The 25,398-nt window shown below is 41.1% G+C and overlaps 1 protein-coding gene across 1 annotated transcript in view; it reads left to right on the top strand.

The window, feature by feature from the left end:
• The window catches only part of LGR6 (leucine rich repeat containing G protein-coupled receptor 6), a 153,039-nt gene that overhangs the window by 82,371 nt on the left and 45,270 nt on the right, over positions 1-25,398 (top strand). Inside the window, exons 5-6 of the mRNA XM_051998646.1 lie at positions 19,032-19,247; positions 23,687-23,758. Of these exons, the coding sequence (XP_051854606.1) occupies positions 19,032-19,247; positions 23,687-23,758 (288 nt within the window). The remainder of the gene's footprint in view (positions 1-19,031; positions 19,248-23,686; positions 23,759-25,398) is intronic.

Here is a 25,398-nt window from a genome sequence, read left to right as displayed (position 1 = left end):
GTGTCCTTGGTGCATGCAAAAAATAGGGAGAAATAGATTTAAAGCTGATAGGGACTTAAGAAGCCATCCTCTCATTTTGCAAATAAGGAAACTGAGGCTAGGAGACCTTAAGAGATGTAACTCATAACTTGGGGCATTGTAGGTAGTTCTTTCCATTAGTCAGTCACTTAATATGTTATTAAAGATTATGCACTGATTTATGCAGCCACCTGAATAAAACATAGTCTGAAAGGTGAATTTACTATTGCATAAGCAGACAAGAAAATAAACCCCCCAAATTTATGTGATGCAATCAAAAGCCACAAAGGAAAATTATATTTATTTTAATGACATTTTATTATCTTTTTTTTTCTGAAGCAATTGGGGTTAAGTGACTTGCCCAGGGTCATACAGCTAGGAAGTGTTAAGTGTCTGACACCAGATTTGAACAACATGTCCTCTTGACTTCAGGGCTAGTGCTCTATCTACTGCACTACTAGCTGCCCCTTATTATCAATCTTAATGTACTTTTAGTATTAATATTTCATTATTTTATTTGATTTTGTTTTATTGGGCAGCTAGGTGACATTTAAGTCAGGAAGACCTCAGTTCAAACCCAGCTCTCAGACACTTACAGTGTGATCCAGGGCATGTCACCACCTCTCTTAGCTTCAATTTCCTTATCTGTAAATAGCACATATATCATAAGCTTATTATGAGGAGCAAATGCAACAAAATTCTTTGCAAATGTTGAAGCTCCATATAAAATCTATTTATTATAATTTTAATTATGAACTCCAAAAAGATTTTGATGATTTCTATTCCTCCTTTTCTAGCTCAGTACTGGGAATGGAGAGTTGACTCTAGTTGAATCTGCAATGAAAAAAAAAAAAAAGACAGTTTCTACTAAGCAGAGAAGTGGGCACTAGTTCTTTATATTGCCTGAGAAGTGAACCTGGGGCCTTTTGTTTTTTTCCTGTTTTCCAAGTTGAAGACTGAGAATTTGTGCTTTACTCTGGGGTTTTATCTTTAGCCTGTGTTCCCCAAAGGCACATCCTGTGTCCCTCTCCCTCCCTCCTTCCCCTATCCATGCTAGCAGGAAAAGACCTTTGCCCTCCCAGTGGAATCACACAGCCCTTTGGGCTCATGAAACCTTGGCCTTGGCCGTGGCTGTCCTGGAAGGGACCCTGAAGGTCAGTTAGTCTTCATGTAACCAAACATCTCTCAGAAGCCGTCATCCAGTCTATACTCTAAGGACTCTAGTGAGTTTTGTTGTTGTTGTTTAAGCCATGTCTGATTCTTTGTGACCTCATTTGGGGTTTTCTTGGCAAAGACATTGGCGTACTTTGCCATTATCTTCTCCAGCTCATTTTACAGATGAAGAAACTGATTTAAACAGATTTAAGTGGTCCCTCCTGCCCCAGAGTCACACAGCTAAGTGTGGGACCTTCTTTATTCCAAGCCCAATGCTCTTTTTACTGCATCACTTAATTATCTTTTATCTTTATTTTATGCATAAGGAATCTAAGTTTCAGAGGTTAATGATTTGGTTAGGATCATACAACTACTAAGTATCCAAAACAGGATTTGAACTCAGATCTTTCCAATTTTTAAATCCTATGCTTCACCTACTATGTCACCCAGTTTCCTTTTTCATCTAGCTCACATGTTTTTTAAATGTCCACAAAAAATATGAGAGGTTTTTACAAAATCTTGGCAATTTCTACTATATTATATTTATTGCATCCTTGTGATCTAGCAGTTTGGTTAAGTCTAACAACAACAATGACAAAAGAAAATGAGTTTAACCTCATTTCTTGATAAACCCCTAGTGGCTCTTAGTGAACATGGCTTTCTTTTCTAGGTCTTCCTCAGCAATTCCTTTAATAATACTTTCTTAAATTTTGCAATGAATAAAAATCAATCTCATCAGCCTATAGCCTGAAGAAGTCTATCATTTTATATTTTTTGAAAATTGGGACATTTTCCTATCTTCAGACCAATGACACATTGCCGAGATTTTTCAAAGATCAAAGACAGTGGTTAAATAATCCCAACCACAAGTCCTTTCAGGAATTGTAAATTGTAGTTAAGGAGCCTCATTGAAGGAAGCTAGATCCTCTTTGATCATCTGCTCACTCACCTTCATTTTTAACTCCCAGTTAATCATTTTGTTTTGTCCTTGCCAATCTAAAGATCTTTCTTATTAGAAAAAAACAAGCCAAAAAAAAAAAGTGTTAAGTAGTTCTATCTTTTTTCTGTAGTCTATTATCAAGGCTCCATCTATGTAGGGTGGGTTCAGTCCTTTATTCGATTTTTCTCTTCCTCAACAAAGCTTCAAAACAAAAGCCACCCTTTTGTAGTTATTCAGTCATGTCTGACTCTTCTAGTAGCTATTTGGCATTTCCTTGGCAGAGATACTAGAGTGGTTAGCCATTTCCTTCTCCAGCTCATTTTACAGATGTGGAAACTGAGGCAAACAGGGTCTTTCCCAGGATCTCACAGATAATAAGTGCCTGAGGCCAGATTTAAATGGCGTTCTTCCTGACTCCAGGTTGTGTCTTCTCTCTGCTGCATCACCTGGCTACCCTTTTTCTAGTACCTATATTATCATTTATAAAATTAATCTAGGGGCAGCTGGGTGGTGCAGTGGATAGATCATTAGCCCTGAAGTCAGGAGGACCTGAGTTTAAATCTGACCTCAGACACTTAACACTTTCTGGCTGTGTGACCCTGGGCAAGTCGCTTAACCCCAATTGCCTCAACAAGAAATAAATAAAATTAAATTAATCTGGCAAATAAGGTTTCAGGTCAGATTAGTAGGGAAACAGCAATAATAGTGGGAAAGCAGAGAAAAAGCATAGGAAGACTTCCTTTCTAGATCTGGTTTACAATCTGTGTGAAATGGAGTGAATCTTTTGACTTATCTAAAAACCTCATTTTTTCATGCAAAAAAGGGGACAGTCACTTCCCAATATCAGTCTCTGTGTTCTGAGTTTGAAGATTCCACTGTTCGATGACCACCAATCATATGAGAGTGTCCCAATTTTGTATTCACATTCACTCATCCACTTTTCCTCTCACTCTCTGCAAGTGCATTTGGAATCTCTAGTTCCCTGTAGGTCTAGCCCAGTCTCTTCGACATAAGTCACCTTTTCACTCTTATCAGAGTTCTAAGTGCTTGTGTCATCAGCAGTTTGAATGTCCTATCACTCTTGATGGGACCTCATCTGAAGAGTTTTAGGCCATTGCATGCTGCTTGTTCTTTCCCTTAATTCTTTGACATCAACTCTCCCCAGATTCTGGATATATGGGCTCAGCTTTGTCGTATTTATCACTAACTCCAAATTAGAGCTACCACTTCCTCCCCACATCCCTTTCCCTATATTATGATAAGTGGTTCTTTCTTAATGTGGACCACTGCCACAGAAACAGGTCCAGAAGACCAGTTTCTCTTGTTGCTGCCGCTATATTTAAAAAAAAATAAAATGATCATTAAAGGAGGTTAGGAATTTGCTGTTCTGTTAGGAGTACTGAAAACTTCAGGAGATATCTGAATTGTTTAAATTTGCCATCATTATATAAGATCTTCTTGTGTGGGAGAAAGATCTGGAATCAGGAAGATCTGAGTTCAAATCTTGCCTTGGATATTTGCTAGCTGTAAGTGATTGAGATTGTAAAAATGATTAACAACTGTCTCTCTGGAAAAAGGAAAAAAAAAAGAAAGGGAAGAGGGAGAGAAGGAAGGAAAGAAGAAAAAGCAAGCAAGCAAGAAAGCTCCGAATTTGGCATACTTTTAGGCTTAATATTCATTATATATCACTTTTTTAAGTCCATCAATGAAACAATAAATCAAACCCTGTTTTGTTGTATTTGCTTATTGTTTACAATGAAAATTTAACAATTGGCTACAAGCTGGCTCCAGCACACGCTTGTGAATAAGTCACTTATCTGTCTCAGAGTCAATTTCCTCATCTTTGAAATGGGATAATAATAGCACTTACTTCATTGGTTGTGTCTGATCAATAAGATGATACAGATGATGATACATGTTTCAAAAGCCTTGGCAATTTTTAACTCTTAAAGCTTAAAACTACACTAAAGCTTTTGGGTCACTTTTTAGACATAAAGGGCTTAACAAACCTTAAAGTGCTATATAAATGCTAGCTATTATTTTGTGAAAAAAACATCCATTTCTTCCTTCTATGCTGGTGGATCATAGTATTTTTCCACCAAGAGATTGCTTGTTTCTTTCTCCATTGATTGTCATCAGGTGTTGTTCGCCATGTTTAAATGAATGCATCTTCTAGGTGTAGGATATTACTCCTGTCCCTTCCAGTGGTTCTCAAAATATGGTCTAGAGAATCCTGGGGATCTCTGAAACTTTTTTAGAGGGTCTACAAATTCAAAAATAGTTTTTATTTCCAATATGATAAATGTCTATAAATATAATCCAGATAAACAAAAACGCTTTGGAGAGATCCTCAATAATTTTTAATAGGATAAAGATACTGAAAACAAAAGTCTGAGAACCACTGCTCTAAACCATTCCTTCTAAATGCAGTACATGCTTCTGTAGCTCCATTTCCCAACCAGTTCCACAGCCAGTCTCCTACCCACTTTCCTCATCCATGGGCCTTTCTCTGGTACCACACATAGCATACAGCTGACCACAGGGCACACAGTCAGTACCAATATTCCTTAATTGTTTGACTGACAAGTCTTAGTTACAGAAAAGAAAGATTAGTCAGAGTTAAGTGGAGATAGTTTGAAAAGGCTTTTTGGAGAAAGGGAGTTTTGGAGTTTTAAGTATGTTCTGGAAGAGGGGAAAGACAGGGTTTGGGAGTAAAGAAAGGAGGAAGGCATTTCATGATGGAGGAAATAACTTGGACAAAAGGCAAAGAGACGGGAGCGTGAAAATCTTATGTTTAGGGTCAGGGAGGGAGGGAGGAAGGGACATATTGACCCAGAAGAAAACAACATGAGAGAGTCCTATGAAATAACTTTGATGGTTTGTAGTAGGGTTTGGGAAAGAAATTACCAGTGAAGGGGCCTTTATGCCAAAGTTGAAGTTTTGGGAATTGATTTGAAAGCATATTTATAAACCAGAAGTTGAGGGGTGGGCAGGTTCAAAAGAGAGGTAACAAAATCTCAATTCTTTTTGTAGGAAGGAGATAGTAAAGATTAATAAGAGGGATAGCAGGGGATCTAACTTCAAAGTGAAGATAAGAAACTAGGATAGAGCTTACCAACGGCCCAGACTACTTCTGGAGACTGGGGGCAATTTGGAATGGAGAAGGGGCTGGGAGGTCTTCTTTAGGGCTGAGAAGGTGGGTCAGAGATAGCCGTTCAGGCATAATGAACTCACCTGACCTTCTCCATGTTTTCTCTTCCCTCGAACCCTTTCCCATGACTTTTTTCAGGGCTTTTGGCAAGTATTGAATAAGTTACATGTAACATCTTCCAACCCGGTGCCTAACATCACAAAGTCTGCTAAGACAAGGGGGCACAGTGCCAACATCTTGGCATTTTAATGACATTGGAATGTCGCTTCCCATTTCCCAAACCTCCTCATTTTGATTCTTTCTTCCAAGAGGAGGATTGGGAAACCCCCAAACTGCCTCCTCCTCCTCCGACCACAGTCATCTCTGGCCAGGGGCAGAAGTCCAGGTCCGGAGCAGCTCCGGTCCCAGCTCCAGCTGCTGCAGCGGTCCCGGCCGGACTGGTATGAGGAGGGGTACCCCAGAAACCCTTCCAATACTTGGAATCCAAATGGAAACTCTCAACGGCTCCCCCAAACACTTAAGTCTGGGGGATGGATCATATGACCCGCTGCAGTCCCCTTCCCCCACCTCGGGATTCCTGGATCATTACCCACTCCGTTGGCCACCTTCCCAAATCATTAAATCTGGGTCTCAAGGGGAAGCTCATAAAGACTGCATACTTAGCCTTTCCCCACAGGGCGGATAATTATTTTTATATATTGCCACCGATTAAAACACAAGAAATCGCTTAGAGGAATGTGCAGGTATTGGCCCTTTGATGTAGACAAAGGAAGACCTTTCTCTGCCTCACCAAGCTCTTGCACACACATTAATTCTTCTGACAGATGGAGGGGAGAAGGGTTGTTTGTGAATTAGCATAGCCTGGAGACCTAGTTGCAATTGCCTGCATTTTAATATCCCACCTTTGATCTGTTGAAAAGCTGACAGGGAGAAGGGAAGGACCTTATTAGGTGGCATAAATCATACCTGATGAAATCACTTTCCCCTGACAATTTAAGACCATCCCCTGTCTCCAGGAAGAAAGAAAGAGGGGAAGTTGGGAAAGAGAGCAGAACAGGTATCAAGCTAGGGGAAGTTCAGAAGATTGCAGATTTCTAGGCTCATGGATTTAAAAGCCAGAATTGTCAAACTCAAACGGGAGCCACTCATCTGTACCTAAAGATCTCCATGGGCTGTGTGTTGACCTAGAAAACTGCCTGTTAACACTATGTTTTATTGTATTTTCACTTTTATTTTGTTAAATATTTCCCGATGACATTTGAATCTACTTTTGGACTCACTGGTGAATGTTGCTACCATAGGTCGTATTTCTGACCTCAGTGACTTAATCCAAGCCCCTAATAAATGAGAAAAGTCTACTTATCTGCCCAGGGTGAATCCAGTCCTTCCAACTCCAAAATGGAGTTCATTCCGCAATGCCTTGAACGTGTAGAATTTTCTCAGTTTGGATATGGATTAGAAGAGCTAGCTAATCTGCTTTCTGCATTCATACTGGGCCTTCAATCCCTCATCACATAAACCACAGCTGTGTGTGTGTGTATGTGTGTAAAGCCCAGACCATAGTACCTATAACATGCTTTTTTGGAAGCACAGCTTACTTTGTCTCTAGGAGTGCTTGAGCCTTGGACCACTAGCCCGGCAATGAGTACCTTGCACGGCTTGTTTTACATCCTTCCCAGGAGAGGAGTCTGCTTGATGGGTTCCAGATGTGGTAAGGCACAGTTGAAACTTGAGCAATAGGTCCCAGATGTGGACTCTGTAGTGGGATGAACATTTGGAGAAGCTGGAAGGACCAAATACTAGTGCTAGAAAAGTATGTGCTTGTTTGGAGAGACACCCCGAGAACCGAGACAGAGAGACACAGAGATTCCTCTGGGGAATCCTGGAAAGCTGTTCCTAATCAACAGTCTTGGGTTCATATTCCAGTTTTTGTCACAGACTCATTATATGGCAGCTCATCTATTCTCTTTGGACTGCAGTTTGCTTATCTATAAGTAATGGTAGAAAGAGCATAGCGTTTGGACACCAAAAGAACAGGATGATTGGGGGTGGCAGAAGGGGTGATGGTTAAAACTCACTCTACTTTTTTTCCTCCCAAAGAGATCCTCAGCAAGTCCCTTTCTGGGCTTCAGTTTACTGAAATGAAGGAATTGTACTGGATGACCTCTGAGGTCCATGAAAACTGTTAGGATCTTTGTGAACTTGAGCAAGATCTCTCTGAACCTGTTTCTTCAACTGTAAAATACATTTGGACTAGATGAATTCTCAGGTTCCTTGCAGTTCTGGGATCTGTAACCCTACAAATCTATGATCTTATAGCTGCCAAAACTCCTTTCTGTTTTTACATTATAGAAATCTCTCATAGAAGAGGATTCAGCGACCCTGCAGCCCTTTCCTAGTTCCCTTCTGCTAGACACACTTGTGATTCAGTTACTCAGTAAACTGGATGTTCCCTGTGGGCAGAACTCTTAGCTAGGGCCACAAGTCAGAGGGTTAGAATAGTCATTCTATTAGTGGTCATTCCATCCAGCCCAGATCAGAGACTTGCCAAGAAAAGACAGCTAGCAAATAGAAATCCTAGGATTTGAACCCAAGCCACGGGGCACACTTCTTATGACACCAGAAAAAGGAAGAGATTCCATTCTGCCTTAGAGAGTTCCAAGTCCTACCTCTCCTGTCCTCAGGAAACGTCCAGATTTATTGACTAGTTTGTACTTGATGAGTCTCTTATTCCCAACTTCTTAGCAAGATTCTTGTGCCCTTGATAGTGGTGGTGGTTAAAGGGAAGGAGGAAGTTGTAGTGGCGACTGGAGGGAGGAATCTACTAAAGTAATTTTAAATGGTTCCCTGAAATAAGTGCATTTAATGAGGAGTTCTCCAGGAATCTGAGTCTTCAGGAAAAAGTAACAGTGGTGGAATTGAAGACACTTTGACAGATTGTGCATGTGGGGGGGTGGGGGGGTGGATAGAGCATTTAGGCTAAAGTCAGGATGACCTGAGTTCAAATCCAGTCTCAGGTACTTATTAGCTGTGTGACCCTGGACAAATCATTCAATCCTGGTTGCCTCAGTTTCCTCATTTGTAAAATGGGTTGGAGAAGGAAATGGAAAATTACTCCAGAATCTGCCAAGAAAACCCCAAATGAGTCATAAGAATGGCTGAAAATGCTCAAACAACTCCAACAACAAGGAGGGCTTCCTGCCTTGACCATCTTTAATCACATCCTTACATGGATGACCCTTTAAGAGGCTATAATACTACTGGATGTTAGCATTGTGAGAGTTCTTAAAGATCTTTTAGATACAGCTTGGTGGCAGAGTGCATAGAACGTGGTAATTGGGAATCAGAAAAACATCAGATTTAAATCTGCCTCAGAGACTTACTAGCTGGGACTATGGTCAGGTCCAAGTCCCCTTCACCTCTGCCTGCTTCAGTTTCCTCATCTGTAAAATGGGATTAGTCATCATTCCTACCTTCCAGGACTGTTGTGAGGATCAAATGAGTAAAATGTAAAGTGTTTAGCAAACACTAGTGTTCAAGAGCTATACAAATGCTCATAATTATTATCTAGTCTGACCCTTTTATTTTATAGAAGAGGAAAAAGGCCCTGAAGGTTTGTAGATCTCAGGACGGTCATTTTAGATCTGGAAGAGACTTTGGCAGTAATTTAGACCCATTCCTTGACAAATAAGGAAACTGAGACCTAAAGAGTTACCTAAGATCACAGTAAAATTTAAGTGGCAGAGTAATGATTTATTTATTGGGGGAGAGGAGAAGCAATCAGGGTTAAATGACTCATCCAAGATCACCCACACAGCTAGTAAGTGTCCAAAGCTAGATTTGAACTCAGGTCCTTCTGACTCCAGGGCTGTTGTTCTATCCAGCGTGCCGCCTAGTTGCTCTCAGATCTAGGATTTAAATCCAGTTGTCTTATTTCAAGCCCAATGTTCTTTCCCCTGTAGCACTCTGAAGAGGATCTCAAATGTTTATTGAGTCCCTACCACATATTCAGGACACTAAGCTCCTTGAAGATACACATCTACATGAAAACAAACGTGAATAACATGCTGAGAACAATTGATATACTAATATACAAAGAATTTTATAAATATCGTTTCATTTTATCCCCTACAACAGCGCTGGGAGGTAAATGCTATTATTATCCCCATTTTACAGATGAGAAAACATGGTGGTTAATGGACTTGAACTCTGTGCTCCAAGTCACATAGCTTGCAAATGTTTGAGCTTATGTTTTCCTGAATGCCAAGTTCAGTGTTCAGTCCACTATACTGCCTAGTCTTTCACCCCAATAATGTGGCATAAGCTGGAACGCTTGGGGAGCCTGGAGGGAGCAGGGTGATCCGAGAGGGCAGTAAGTGCTCAGGGAAGGCTTTGTGGAGGGAAGGAGGGAGGAAGGGAACTTGGAGCTCTCTCAGTCTGGTTCCTGGTCTGCTGTATTTGCTGGTTTCATTCCTTGTCTATGAGGCAATGAGAAATATGGAAGGAATGCCAGTCTTGGAATCAAGCGAGACCTGTATTCGGATCTCCCCTTAAACGCTCTTTGTTGGGCAAGTCACAATCTCTGCAAGCCTCAGTTTCCCTATCTGTAAACTGGAGATGTAAAATTTACATTTGTAAAATGTAATATGGTACCTACCTCACAGGATCATTTTGAGCATCAAAGGAGCTAATGTATATAAAACATTTTATAGAACTTATAGGATTATATAAATACCAGCTATTCTTATTATTCCAGATGATGTCATCCTTCACTTAAACTGCCACCCAGAATTCAGCCTTAGGATGAGAGGGAAGGAAAAATCCTTGATTTTTTCAAGGTTGAGTTCTGATTATAAAAGAATTGCTTCCCTTTAGGGGGTGATGGTGATCAAGATGGGAGGGTACCTCAGTTTCCGCCCCACCTCCACACACATACTCACTTTTAGCACGAGATAGCCTTTTAGTTCCAAGAAAGGGATAGAAATGAGGAGACTTTGCCAAATTGTCTGAAAATAATCAGGCCAGGGGAAAGAAGGCTGTTCTTTCCAAATAGAGCGCTTAAGGTAAAGCCAATATGGTTCAAAAAAATCCAATTTACAGAGCCCAGCGTTGATGAGGAATCGAGCCCTGGAATCTTCTCCCAAGGTATCCTCCATTCAGTCATAATTAGCTCCACTCTCATATCACCTTGGGGAAATCTTTCTTTCCGCCTATAATCCAAAATTTCCCCCCAATCAGTGTATGAGGCAACAGCTGCAGAGCATTTTATAAACATAAAGGATGATGTAGATGGCAAGTCATTTTTTTAAATGTCCTTTTACTTGCCCTTTCCCAGCTGCTCCACTACTTCAGAAGGCAGCAGATTTGTTTACAGGTGCCATTCATTCTCCATTTCCACAAGGTCCTACTTGGGAAATGTCACAAGTTCCTAACACTCTGGGGAAGAGTATCATTCCCCAGTATAGCTCCTGACGAAGATGAGGGATTTTTCCTCATACATATGTGCAGCCGTGGCGTCACAGGTTATCAGTCAGAAGGGACCTCGGAGGTCAACTTCTCCAATTAAGCATGGTCTACAGCACACCAGAATAGCAGCCATCCAGCTCACTGAAGACGCCAATGAGGAAAGTGTGGCTTGGTGGTAAAGTGGATAGAGCACTGGGCTTGGAATCAGGAAGAATCATCTTTAGGAGATCAATCTAACCTCATTCACTAGCTGTGTAATCCTGGACAAGTCACTTATCCCTATTTGCCTCAGTTTCCTCATCTGTAAAATGAGCTGGAGAAGAATATGGCAAACCACTTTGGTACCTCTGCCAAGAAAACACCAAAAGGAGTCACAAAAAGTCAGATGACTGAACAACAACAAGCAATGGAGGAAGTCCAGTCTCCTTGGAGTATAGTTCTACTTTTGGACAGCTCTAATTTTAGGAAGTGTCTCCTGACATGAAATTTAAATCTGGCTCTGTAAATTCCATCCATAGTACGCTTAGTTTTCTTTGCCCTTTGGGGCCAAACAAAATAATGCTAATAATTTTTCCATATGATTGACCCACAAATATTTGAATATATTTTTCATGTCCCTGTCCCTATAAAATCTTTTTCTCTCCAGATAAAACATTCCTACTTCCTGAACAAGTATCAGCCTCTGCCTGCCTCAGTTTCTTCAACTTTAAAATGGGGATATTAATAGCATCTACCTCCCAGGATTGTTGTGAGGATGCAACTAGAGAACATTGTTTTTTAAAAGATCATTTAGTATAATAATAGTACTAACTATATAGTAGATTCTTAATAAACATTTGTTCCTTTCTCTTCCCTCTTTTAATCAGTCTTGATCTGGTATGAAGCCAAGTTCTTTTTCTTTCTGGTCATTCTAATCTGGAAACTCTCCAGTTTATATATGTTCTTCCTAGAATGTGGATCCCAGAACTGAGCACAGAATTGTAGAAAGTGTCACCGGTTAGACATCATCATCATCACCATCATCATCATTTATATAGAATCTACTATGTGCCATATACTATGCTAAGGACTTTTTAAGTATTACCACATTTGATCCTCCTACAATCCTGGGAAGCATTCTTCCAATTTTAAAGTTCAGGAAACTGAGGCAAACAGATTAAGGGACACAGCTGAGTTCATACAACTGTCAAAGGTCAAATTTGAACTCAGGTATTCCTGATTTCTGCCATTTTGCTACCTCTCCTCCCTAATTCTAGATATTAATTTTATTTTGCCGTTCTGGTTCAGACCCATGATTTCTTTGTTATGAGAGCTTCCCAGTGTAGTTGCTCAGTTCTCCAATGAAGACTTGTCAATTTATCTGCAGCTTGTGGTCTTAAAGTGTCATCTGAGGCACTGAGAGGCCCCTTTAGATCCAGGTCCACCAGATTTTTAGCCAATCTTCTCGCTGCCCTGCCATACTGGTTTTCTCTTTATGCCTTGGCAAGCCTGGGAAGTAGGTGCGTTTTCTTTCCAAGACATCTTAATTCCTTCACTTTCCCTTTCTATATGCTGCAGGACTTTTAACAAGTTACTTCTCTAGACCTCAGTTCCCTCTTTGGGAAAATGAGGGACTGGATTATAAATCTAAGGAACAGATTGTATCTTTTACCTAAACTATTGATCTTCCCCAGTGCTCATCCTAGTGTTCTGTACAAAAGAAGGGTTTAATAAATCTTTGTTAAATGAACAAATGAAGTGATCAATCTCTAATTATTGTAAATGAATGAGTCCTAAGTTTCTTTTTCGCTTACTGACATTGGCTCTCTGATTGATCAATTGCTTAAGCATGACTGATGGGAGAGATGGGCTTCAGATGGAGATTATGTAGGAAAAATATCAGGGTTTTATGCTGGGTTTGATCCCATTGAGTTTTGTTCCCTAATATGTAAAATGGGATAACCTTGTCCTATTTCCCTTAGGAAGTTATTAAGGGGATTGAATGGAATGATACAGATCAAAGCACTTTGGGAACTGAAAAGCTCTAAATGAAAATAAGAAATCCTTTTTGTCATTAGGCATTGTGCTATAGGACATTAATGTCTCAATATCACCTATTGAACTAGATTGAGCAGAGCTATGATTGGCTCAAGATGCAGAATGAGACATATATTTTTTGGAGATGGTCCATATGGGAATTTATTTTGTTTTTATTTTTGTTTTTCCTCACTGGTGCAGGGGAGTTGAAATTGAGAGAAAACAAATACCTGTCAATTAAAAATAATTAATTTTTAAAGAAAAAAATCTGCTCTGAGGTCTAGCCATTGGTGGGGCTAGATGACCCTCCAGAGTTCAAGATTGAAAAGCTCAAAGCTACACTATTCCAAAACCTATGTGAATGTTGATATTTAATGCGTAAGTTGGGAGAAAGAGAGAATCTGCTGGTTCATCCACAATAGACAGGCAGGATTTGCTGTGTTGTGTCATGTCATGGCAAGAGTGCTGCATTTGGTGTCAAAGAAAGGACTTGGGTTCAAATTTCTGTACTGCCTCTTGCCACTTAGGTGATCTTGGGTGAGCTGAGCAGCATTTCCCTCCTCGGTAAAATGAGGGCCTTGGATTAGCTGAGCTTTCAGGGGCCTTCCAACTTTAAATTCAATGAGCTCTGGACAAGATGCCCCCACCTCCTAAGCAGCCCCAGTGCTGAGAGACTGGGCTTTGCTATAGAAAGCAGAGGGGTGGGGTGGGAGAAGGGGGGCCTTCTGCCCCTTTTAGAAGGCCCCCAGGATTCACTTCTGATTTGCAGGTGCCAGCGTGCTCTCTGCCAGGAGCCGTCTCTCCACCTGGCAGGCACTGGGTCAGAGCTGTTGGTCCCTTCAGGCAACCAACGGCTTCTACCTGGATTCTTTCCCTCCCTTACTATTCCCCCCCAAAAAAAGAAAGAAAGAAAGAAAGAAAAAAACCCAACCATTTAAACTCTGATTGCTCTTTTCCAGTTTTAACATTTGCCTCTCTTCCCTCCTTAACCTTGTCTCCTACTTACCCCACCTACACCCCACTAAGCCAACAAGCATTCTCCCTCTGTCCTAAGCACTCTCTAACTTTTTCTCTTGTATTAGGAAATGAGGCAAGGAGGAAGAATTGACTGCAATTGTGGGACCCCCTTCTAGAGCCCAGGAGGGCCGGGTATTGGGGATCATGGAAAGAAAAACAGACAGTGGTATGGGGAGGGAAAGGAGACTGGACACTTGGGTCCTCTTCTGTCCCTGGGATCACAGGTTGTTTCCTTCCCTGTCAGTGTCTTAGCTTCATGGGATCAAAGAATTTAGAGGCCAAAGGAATCTCGAGTCCCCCTCCCCATTTTACAGATAAAGCAGAACGAAGAGAAATAACTGGTGTAAGGTCTAACAGATAGTGGGAGAAGAACACCAGGTCTGGTCCCTGCAGATCCATCGTACCAGCCCGCTTCTCATTCGCCTTCTGGAATCCGCTTCTCCTCTGTAGGCAGCCACCCTTGCCTAGGGGTCTTGTAATCCTACATTACATTCTGATGCATTGTAGCCTGAGATACTCACTGAAAATAATAAGAGGACAGTGTGTAATTCCTCCTTGAAACGTTCTTGTTCATCTCTACTGGCCTTTTATCCTACAATAAATACACTCTGATGCAGTTTTCTGTGATGGATTCAAGTGGTGGTCTCTTATAACCATGAGATCTTTTTCCTTTTCCGTTTCAAATTTAAACAAAAATGGATGAAATTTTCCCCTCTGGAAGCAACCTAGTGTGGAATGTGTAAAGTAGAAGAAATATGACCTCGACTAGTCTCTGAAGCCTTCATTATTGTCAAGTATTGTCAATATTACCCATCTGCACATGGGGAAATTAATAATTTGCTAGTTTCTTGCAAGAATCACACAACATGTTAAACTTTACATTGACACCATTTGGGGTTTTCTTAGCAATGATAATGGAGTGATTTTTGCCATTTCTTTCTCCAGCTCATTTTACAGATGAGGAAACTGAGGCAAGCAAGGTTAAGTGACTTACCCAGAGAAGTCACACAACTAGTGTCCGAGGCTGGATTTGAATTCAGAAAGATGAGTCTTCCTGAGTCCAGACCTGACGCTCTAATATTCCTATTATTATTATTGATTAAAATAAAGACAGTTAATGGCTCTGTTAGGTCAATCAACATCTAATACTATAGATTTTCAATTCTGGGGGAAATAATTGGTACTATATTAAATATTATATTTTTTAAAAAGCACAAAGAAGAATTCACCAAAGATTGGACGCCACTGCAAGAAGCTATTAGTTCTGTCCCTGTATCTCAAAGCAGGTCAAGTCTCTTGTCCCAATCATCTCTTGGAGAGGGCTATCTAGCCCCTCTTCAAATATCTTAGGATATGAAGTTTTCATCACTAGTTAGTAAATTAGAAAGAGCACTGAACCAGAGGTACTGAGTTCAAATTTGACCTCAAACCCTAGTTTTGTGATGTTTGGCAAGTTACTTAACCAGTCTACTTCGATTTCCTAACTGTAAAATGGGGATAATAATAGCAGCTATCCATATGGTTGTTGTAAAGATTAAATGAGATAATAGTTATAAAGTGCCTAGCACAGCCTTTCCTTCCTTCTTTCTCTTGCTCGTAGTCTCTAAATTTCTTCTTCTTGCTGTCTAATCAAAACCTTTTCTGCTTTAGCTTACCCTTCCCAGCTTCTCATTCAAGTTTTGGGAAGAATTTATCTCTAGGAAAGTGACTCCCACCATTCCTGGGCTTCCTTCCTTTATATGGCTAACATGATAGCAAGCTACTCCTTGGGGTGTAGAGGGGAGAGGAGGGAGGCCCCCACATCCTGCACTCCTCCCTCCCTCAGGCCCGGGAATCATGAAGGAGGAGTTTGGCAGAAGTGTTTGCCTGGGGCTTGAGCAAGCCAGCACTGGCCTGTGGGGTCCCTGCTAATCTGCCCAATTACCACAGGTAGGAATCATAATCAGGAATCACTTAAGGAGCAGGAGCCCACTTGGAAGAAAGAGAAGGGCTGTTGGGGGCTGTGGACTTTTTTTTTAAGCTTTAATTGGTATAATTGTTCTCGCCTTCCTGCCAAGTAAGATTCTGTCTGGATAAACTCTCCTGCCTGGGGGAAGGAGCTTCCCCAAGAAAAACTTTTAGCCAAAGACACAAATCTTTCTGCTCCAGGGAGGCTGGCTCACCTTCCCACCCTCAGGAGAGAGGGGCTAGGCCCCTCGTGGTGAGCCGTTCCCAAGGGGCCATGTGCCCAGGGACCTTGGAGGAAATGTGTACTTCCTAACCTCTCCGAATGTCAGTTTCTTCATCTGTCAAATAGGGATAATAATAGCACCTACCTTTCAAGGTTGATTCGAGAATCAAATAAGACAACATGTAAACCTTAATTAGCACCATCTATAAATGCTAGCTATTGCTCTTATTGTTATCCTTGGCTCAGGGGGCTGAAAGAGTTGCAAGGTGAGTTTTGTGGAGGCACTTGCAGGCCACCAAGCCAGGTGGGGCAATCCTATGTTCTATATTTTCCAGGATAATCCCAATACTCCATGCAGATCCATATTTCAGTGCCTTCCAGGATGGGGGTGGGTGTGTCCAGGAAGCATACTTTTAACCTAGTTTTGCTGGATGATACATCTCAATTCTAGCCTCTGAAACTCTGGTTTTAGTATGGGGTGAAATAAAAGTCCACATAGAACAGTTGCTCAGGATGCCTGATGATTATGGTAAACGTCTGGTACTGGTGACTTCCCAAATGCTGGCACTAGAGATTTTGGCCTGGTGGCTCTGGTTCTTCAGTTGAGTTCAATTCATCAAATATTTATTTCTAAAGTAGGTGGTTAAGGGGAAAGACGATTGGGCTTAGAATCAGGAAGACTCATCTCTTTGGGTTCAAATCTGACCTCAGAACTAGCTGTGTGACCTTGGGCACTGAACTGCTTCCCTTTCCACTCCAGTATCTTTGCCAAGAAAACCCCAAATGGGATCACAAAGAGTCAGACATGACTGAAAAATGACTAAACTACAATAGCTGCAAACCTACAACTTTGTATTCCAGCAGTGCACTAGGTGCTGGGAATAAAAACATAGAAATGACAAAGCAACTCTTGCCCTCAAGAAGGTTACTGCTGAATATTCAGTCAACTGATTGTCCATCCCTATTGCCCTCAAGGTAGTCTAGTCTCTCAACTCTTAGTAACCATTGCATCTTGGAAGAGGAACAGCCACACCAGGGAGAGGAGATAGTCCTTTTAAATTCTTCATCCTTTCTCCTCTACTCCTGCTTCATTCCCTATCCAAGCTGCCTGAAGTCTGCCCTTAGATTTCCTAATGGCTAATCTGTGATTTCTTCCCCCAACTCTTCTCCTAACCCCAGTACAAGACACGCTCCGACACTCACCCCCCCCACAGGCATAATTTTTAGTGTTTATGTGATTGGCAACAAACTCCCAAGGCTTTAAGCATCTTATATTTCAATTGATTTGGGATCTTATCAATGAGGGAATTCCTTTCCTTGGTGAGTTGTAGGTAGCCCTTGTTTCCAGTACACTTTTTGTTTACTTTATTCCACTCAATTCACTCACTGAAAGTTTTGCTCTGGTTCATTTACTGTTTCGTGGATGCCAGAATAGTATCAGAACTGCCTATCTATAATCTTTAATCTTTGCTATATGTTAGTCCACTTCTTTTTCTGATTTTATATGCCATAGATCAGGCATTTTAAACTTTTCCCACTTGGGACACTTTTTCACCAGAGAAATTTTTTCTGACCCTCGTTTTATATCTAGACAGATCAAATATTTACTGATAATAAGTCATAATTTTTCAACCCTCTCATTCAGTTATGAGACGCCATATGGGATTTCGAACCACAGTTTAAGAAGCTGGGTCATAGATTCTGTCATCATATCATTTTTGGCACTCCAGTCATCACTGATAATGTGCTAAAGCTAACGATAGTTCACTATGCATGAATCTTCCAAGACATGATGTTTCATAGTTCATAACCAAATTATAAACCACCAGGAGAATATTGGTGTTTAAAGGATAAGCATTTGTGTCATTGAGTTGTTTGGGATTTTTTTTAAAGTCCTGTGCAGTTTTCCCAATTTGATCTTGCCTGATCTCTTAATTCTGTTCAATTATGCAGCGAAATTGTTGTCCATCTGAACCATCTGTCCAAGAGGGGTACTGATGGAATAATTCAGCAAGTTGTGCTTACTGAGTTGTCACACCCTAAGTCATGTGGATTCTTCTACTTGGTTTTCCCTATGTTGATTACTTGGCCAATATCTTTGAGTGACTGTGGATTACATTTAGTAAAGCTCCAAATCATTTCAGGGCTTAATGGAACCAGCATAATGTCATCCAAAAAATGGAGCATCTTTAGAGCTTTTGTTAGTAAAGAATTCCTTTTCTTCCTTATTATTACCTCATTTGTTCTTTACAATAACCCTAGAAGGTAAGTGCTGCTATCCCCATTTTACAGATAAGGAAACTGTGGCAGACAAGTTGAGTGACTTTCCCAGGATCACACAGTAATATCTGTGGCTATATTTGAACTCAAGTCTCCTTCTGTCAGAATTAGAAGGGGACACTTAGCCTAGCCTTTCCCTGAAAGAGAATTCACTAAAAAGTGGATCATTCAACCTGAAAATCTCTAATAAAAGTAATCCAAGGCAACTCATCATTTTCTCTGCCTTCTTTGTTTGTTCCCACTAAAACCTCACCAGGTACAAGAAGCCTTTTCTGATCTGTCTTAATGCTAACTTTTCCCAGAGATTATCTCCAGCTAAATCTGTCTGTATCTTGGTTGTGTAGATTTATTGGTGTGTTGTCTCCTCAGATTGGCTGTGAGCACCTTCAGAACAGGAACCCCCCTCCTTAGTTTTTCTTACATCCTCAGCCCTTATTACAGTACCTGGCACACAGTAGGTACTTAATAGATGCTTATTGCCTTCTGGAACAGGTTCTTTTTTTTTATACTTTGTTCTATCCTCAGACAACTCTTCTTCATGCTTTTTCCTCACATTCCCAGATAGAGAATGCTGGGGAGAGATAAAGATATTTTCAAGTCACACATCATGGGGTGATAGTTGTTACAGCAGGCTGCATCCTCAGCTTGGGGAGTGAATTTCTTGTCTCTGATATTCTGCTGTATGTCTTTCTTAGGTTGGGAGTTTCCAGGGAGCATAAACTGAGTTTATCCAACAGTTTGAACCCGGACCTTCCCAGCTACCTTTTGCTACCATGCATTTGAGTTTTACTGATACTGTTCCATCCTCTTCCTCCCAGGCGTCTGGATGCCAACATCATCTCTGTGGTCCCTGAGAGAAGCTTTGAGGGGCTCTCCTCCCTCCGCCACCTGTGGCTCGATGACAATGCCCTCCCGGAGATCCCCATCAGAGCCCTCAACAACCTGCCCTCCTTGCAGGCCATGACCTTGGCCCTCAATCAAATTCGCCTCATTCCCGACTATGCCTTCCAAAACCTTACCAGCCTTGTGGTGCTGTAAGTTACTCTTTTCTCTCTTCCTACCCTGGAGAACTATTTTTGGGCTGGGGTATGTATGTGAGTTTGCCATAGAACAGGGGTTTTATCCCTTTTTGTGTCATGGGTTCTTTGGCAAACTCCTTTTCAGAATAATGTTTTAAAATACATAAAATAAAACATATGGGATAACAAAGAAAATCAATTATATGGAAATATAGTTAATAACATATTTCTGAAAACCCGTAGATTCTAGGTTAAGAACCTCTGTTCTAGAGTCTAGTTATAATTTTGACCAGAAACAGATATCTGGGGAGGGAGACCATTTAGGGAATTAATATTTAATTTAACTGTTGAATCATGGGCATCTTAGGTAAGTTAATTTAATTATATAAGCCTCAGTTTCCCCTCAGTTAAGAGGTGAGAATTATCACTTTTTTGATCTACCTCCAGATTTTTATGAAAACAAATGAGAAGTTTCAAGAGGAGTTTTTTTTTTAAATGAGGATAAATGAAAGGAAAATTTTAAAAGTGCTTTGAGCTCCTTGGGGGAAAAAAAAAGTGACATGAGTAGAAGGCAGTATTACATTAATATTTGACTACCAGAGAATCTAGCTCAGTTCCTGAGGAGAACGAATAACCACATTAAACTGATTTGGGCATAAATAGAAAAATAAAACCTGCTGTTTCTCCAGGGCCTAAATCACTGGAAAAGTCTGAGTAGAGACTTAGGGAAACTGTGTATGTAGGGGCTGTGTGTGTGCGTGAGGGTAGATTACTTTGTGAGATGAGTAGATAAACTATGAGATCTCTAAACTTCCTTCTACAGAAGAAAAGAAAACAGAAAATAAGCATTTATTAAGTGCTAAACCAATTATGCACAGCTTAGTGGATCCAGCCTCAGAAACTTCCTAGCTGTGTGACTTTGCACAAGTCACTGCCCAAATGGCAATCACTCTGGTATCATTATCAAGAAAACCCAGTAGATAGAGAGCCAGGTCAGACCATGACTGAAACAGCTGAATAACAACAGCCCTACTATGTGTCAGGCATGTGCCAAGTATTTTACAAATATTACATTATTTAATCCTCACAACAACCCAGGAAAGTGGTGTTATTATTATCCCTAATTTACAATTGAGCAAACTGAGACAGGATAAGTACCTAACATAGCTATTAAGAATTTGAGGCTGTTGTTTGTAGTGGCTAGAAACTGGAAATTGAATGGATGCCCATCAATGGAGAATGGTTGGGTAAATTGTGGTATATGAATGTTATGGAATATTATTGTTCTGTAAGAAATGACCAGCGGGATGAATACAGAGAGGCTTGGAGAGACTTACATGAACTGATGCTGAGTGAAATGAGCAGAACCAGGAGATCATTATACACTTCAACAACCATACTGTATGAGGATGTATCTGATGGAAGTGGATTTCTTTGACAAAGAAATCTAACTCTGTTTCAATTGATAAATGATGGACAGAAGCAGCTATACCCCAAAAAAGAACACTGGGAAATGAATGTAAACTATTTGCATTTTTGTTTTTCTTCCCGGGTTATTTTTACCTTTTGAATCCAATTCTCCCTGTGCAACAAGAGAACTGTTCGGTTCTGCAAACATATATTGTATCTAGGATATACTGTGACATATTTAACATATACAGGAATGCTTGCCATCTAAGGGAGGAGGTGGAGGGAGGGAGGGGAAAAATCTGAACAGAAGCAAGTGAAAGGGATAATGTTATAAAAAAATTACCCTGGCATGGGTTCTGTCAATAAAAAGTTATTATAAAATAAAATTTAAAAAAAAAGAATTTGAGGCTGGATTTGAACTCAGATTTTCCAGAGCTTTATCCACAGCATCACCTAGCTACCTCAAAGTGAGGCTTTGTGGCAAAGGAGGAATTCTTTCTCTCCCCAGAAAACAATCACATCCCAACAATGTTTGAGTGAGAAATAAGGCTTTTTCAAGGTCCTAGAAATCAGGCAAATTTATCTTCTTTACTTACTAAGCCTAAAGAAGCAATGCAAAGTCATCCTTTCTAATTACATGGCAAAGCCCGTCAGAGTAATTACCTGAGAGATAGCATCCCTGGCAGGAATTGGGGACTCAGGGTTAATTTTGCCTTCTCAATGGGAACTTTAGAGTGCAAATTAGTTTCCAGCTAATTGCTCTGAGTGATTGGTAAGTTCATAGAGCAATTACTAAGGGCTTGGAGGTCATGGGTAATTGCTTTCCCACACATGCTAATTGCTGAAGGAACACGGCCCCAGAGCACTGCCATTAGTGGCTCTTTCCAGTGACCACACACCCGACTCAGAGGAGTCACTGTTTATGACCAAGCCCAGGACCGGTTCAGGACCTGGGAATGAGGGCTAGATCTCGGACCCATTTGAGAAATGGGAAATCTGAAGCACATAGTGGGTGAGACCAGAGTAATACTCTAGAGAGAAAATTTTAAAGCTGATATTGTTAACTGGAAGTGATAACACTCTGGGAAATGGAGAGTTAAGTTTTGGACATGCTGAGTTTGAGATGATGAAGGAAGATCTGAGTGGAACAACAATGTTCTTTAAGAGATGAAGAACATGGAGCTGAATGTGGGTGACAGATTAGGACTAGACTATAGATTCCTAAAGCATCCTCTTAGAGAAAATGGTTGAAGTTATGAGTGGGCAAAGAGAAGGAGTATGGAAAGTAGGGAGAAGACTGAAGACGGAGCCTTGGAGATATTTCCATGGAGACAGTCGGAGAAAGAAGAGGAACCAGCATAGGAATGTTTATGGATGTGGAAGATCATAGGCTCATAGATTCAGAACTAAGAGACACTTTTGAGACCATTTAGTCTAGATCATGATTATAGATGAGAAAACTGAGACCTACAGAGGTTTCAGAGGTACAATCAATGTTACAAAGTCAGGGTTCTTTCCATATACCATATGACCACTTTGGGCCTCATTTTGCTATCTGTAAAATGTGGGAGTTGAATTTCTGAAGTCCTTTTCAGAACTACATCTCTTTTCCTCTTATCTGCTGTCCATTGTGATATTGTTTTTCTTTTGTTCTCAAAGAAGGCCACAATATTACAAAATACCATGACTTGCAAGTGTATTAGATTAAAGTGAGGGAGAATTATGCAAAATCACCAGCCTCATCTGGATCTAGTGGCAATATATAGATCAGGATGATTGAATATAGCCTAGAATAGTTCGATGTCTTGAAAGCTAAATGAGGAGGTTCAAGAAGTGGGGGATGGTCAGTTCTTCAAAGAGGTCATATATGGGACTGGCCCCCAAACTGGAAAACCAGAGACTGTTTCCCCTATTAAACTCTCAGTAACCTGAAACAAGGCCTGGATCTTCCTTATTGGACTGAGAACGTCCCAAAGACAGAGAATATTTCCCCATTCCTCTGAGCCGTCCCAACTCCAATTTTCTCCAGTGTCTATAAGCAAGCTTCTGTATACAGAAGGTGTCACTCAGGCCAGTCTGGGACTGGCCCCTTTTAATTGAGACCTTTTTTAGGAAGGAACAAAGTTTCCAGTATCCTCTATTATCTTGGTGTCCTTTTAAAAAAAATTCTGCCTCATCCTCAAGCTTATGCTTCAGGCTGCCAATCAGTCAATCAGTAGACATTTATTTAATACCTACTATGTACCAGGCACTGTGCTAAGCACTGGGATTCAGAGAAATTCAGCAGAAAACAGTCCCTTCTCTTAAGAAGCTCACAATTCAGTGGAGGAGACAACATTTAGAGACTATGCAAACAGGCTATATTCAAGATAAATGGTAGACAGATAATCAATCAACAGAGAGAAAGGGCTAACACTAAATCTGTCTAGAATGACCTCCTTCCTTTGTCCCTTTGGGTCAGTACAGAACCTACTTGTCTTTCAAGGCTCATTTCCAAGTTGCTCTAAGCACTGATCTGCTTTTCTGAATTCCTATAGAACTTAACAGTCTGTCCCAGATAGCTTAGCACTTAATTATAGACTGGCTTGTATTGTTTTGTTATTTTGTGTGAGTAATCCTTGATGTTATATGCAATGGGTACTAAGCAGGGTGGGCTGGTGGCTAGGGAGAGCAGGTCTCTGTAAAGAGAGCCTTAAGGCTGTATTCTATCAGATATCTCACCTCTCTAAATGGACAACTATAAGAAGGCTTTGGTTGGGAGGGGGTCTTTCTCCTTTCTTCAGGAAGAAGTGTGTTGTCAGTCTGTCACTCTTGAGAGAATTCCTCCATCAAATGGGTCTGTTGAAAAAAAATCACAAAGTCCTTTGTCTTGGTGACGGTGATTCCCCCTTCTCCCCTCTCCACCTCTGCCCCTCCTGTTTGGTACAAGTAGAGGAGGGGTGCTGATATATCCACCATACCATTTTCTCAACTTTTTCTGTTCTGGGACTTGACTCACTTCTCCACACTTCAAGTTGACATCTCTTTTTCCTTCCTATTTATAGGCATCTTCACAACAATCAAATCCAGCATTTGGGTACCAACAGTTTTGAGGGACTGCACAACCTGGAGACACTGTGAGTGCTTGGGTAGAGGCTGGGTCCCAGCCCATGTTGCGGGGAGGAAAGAGTGGGGAAAATAAGGAACAGAGGTGAACTGAATCAGCATTGGGTACCACTCATGGCTTCCCTAAAGCTTCCAAGCATCCAAGCATCCTTGCCATTGCTCTCTCGGGGAGGCCATTGGAAGTAAGGAGTCAGATCCATGTTCAGACAGCATGGCAGTGGAGAGTGGAAGCATGATATGTCTGGGTTATTCCCAGTTCCAGTAGAAGCCAATTGAAATGATGCAAATGATTTTTACCAAAGAGAGGGAGTGGCAAGGAGAAACTGCAGGAATTGGGATTATCCGTCTTGAGAGACTGGAGGGAAGGCCTTGTCAACAATGACAATTTTTGAGTTTGGGAACATGGCTGCTGACAGTGGGGGAGGAATAACCATAAAAACCCAGGATGATTGGCCAGCCCTGATGCTCAGAGAAAAGATAAAGTAATGAATGAATGATGGCCCATTCAGTGCTATAAAAAGCTCCTGAGTTATTGATGCTTAAAATAACTATTATTTGTACATCATCTGCATGGAATTCATTTAAGGTCAAAATAAACCCCAATCTTCCCATCCTTTCCTCTGGGTGTCTGCCAATCCCAGTGGAACCATGCTGGGCTTGTCATGCTTAGGGGGGAAAAAAAGTGGTTGGGTTTCTTTGAGCAGTCCCTCCACCTCATCTGGGTCTCTTATTTGTTCCCATCTGGGAATCTGGATACCATTGCACAACTAGAAATCTCCTGGTAGAAAGAGGAGAGGAAGAAGGAGCCCAAGGATCCCTCACTTGAGTGTCCTGCTGCTGGACAGAGACTCAAAGCAATAGTCATCCCTTCAACCTACTCTTTACCTGAAATAGAAAGTTGAATTCCACTCTCCCCATTAAACTCTACTTGTGAAGTGAAAGTTTTTCAGGAATTTGAAACAGCAAAGACTGAAAAACAAGCTTCAACAAGTCAGAGAAGTTTTATTTTGGCCAGGTCTCTTCTGCACTTCATCCATATCTGGGGTGAGAGGGGAAAGAAGAGCTAGGAAGTTGAGACTAAATTCCATGTGCTCCTTTTCTGCAGGTGGGACAAGCCTGGGGCATAGAAACCCAGGAGAGTGAAAATGGCCTTGGAGTCATCAGGCCTTAGTCATAATCCCAGTGTTGCTGCTTGCTTATAAGTGTGACCTTCCAGAATCCACTCAATCTCCCTTCTGGAAAATGAGGAGAATGTGTTTGGTGACCTCCAAGGTCCTCCAACTTAAAATCTTATGATTCTCTGAGTCCTCAGAAGCTCAGGCCAAAGCTGGAGAACTAGAAGAAAGGATATGTCTCCTTGCATCATGGAGCCATTAGGACTAAGTGGGCCCAGGGCGGCGTAAGAAAATGAGGCAGGAGGCAGGGGAAGAGCATCAAGAGTTCTCATTTCTTGGGTGACCTTGTCAAAGTTCTTTTATTTCCATTTCCTCAGTAGTCATCTTGTCTCTCAGAACAGAATTCCTTAGAATAAAGTGCTTAAGGACCACTTGACATTAGACAAATAGGAAGGATTCCAATCCCAATTTCTCTTTTGTCCTGAGGATGAGCCAACTGAAGGGGGCAGGGGAAAGAGGAGGGCCATATAAGGATA

The sequence above is a fragment of the Antechinus flavipes genome, chromosome 4 (genome assembly GCF_016432865.1).
Source record: "Antechinus flavipes isolate AdamAnt ecotype Samford, QLD, Australia chromosome 4, AdamAnt_v2, whole genome shotgun sequence".
NCBI classification, from domain to species: domain Eukaryota; kingdom Metazoa; phylum Chordata; class Mammalia; order Dasyuromorphia; family Dasyuridae; genus Antechinus; species Antechinus flavipes.
The sequence above is the reverse complement of the archived record's forward strand: the minus strand, read 5'-3'. Positions and strand labels throughout refer to the sequence as shown.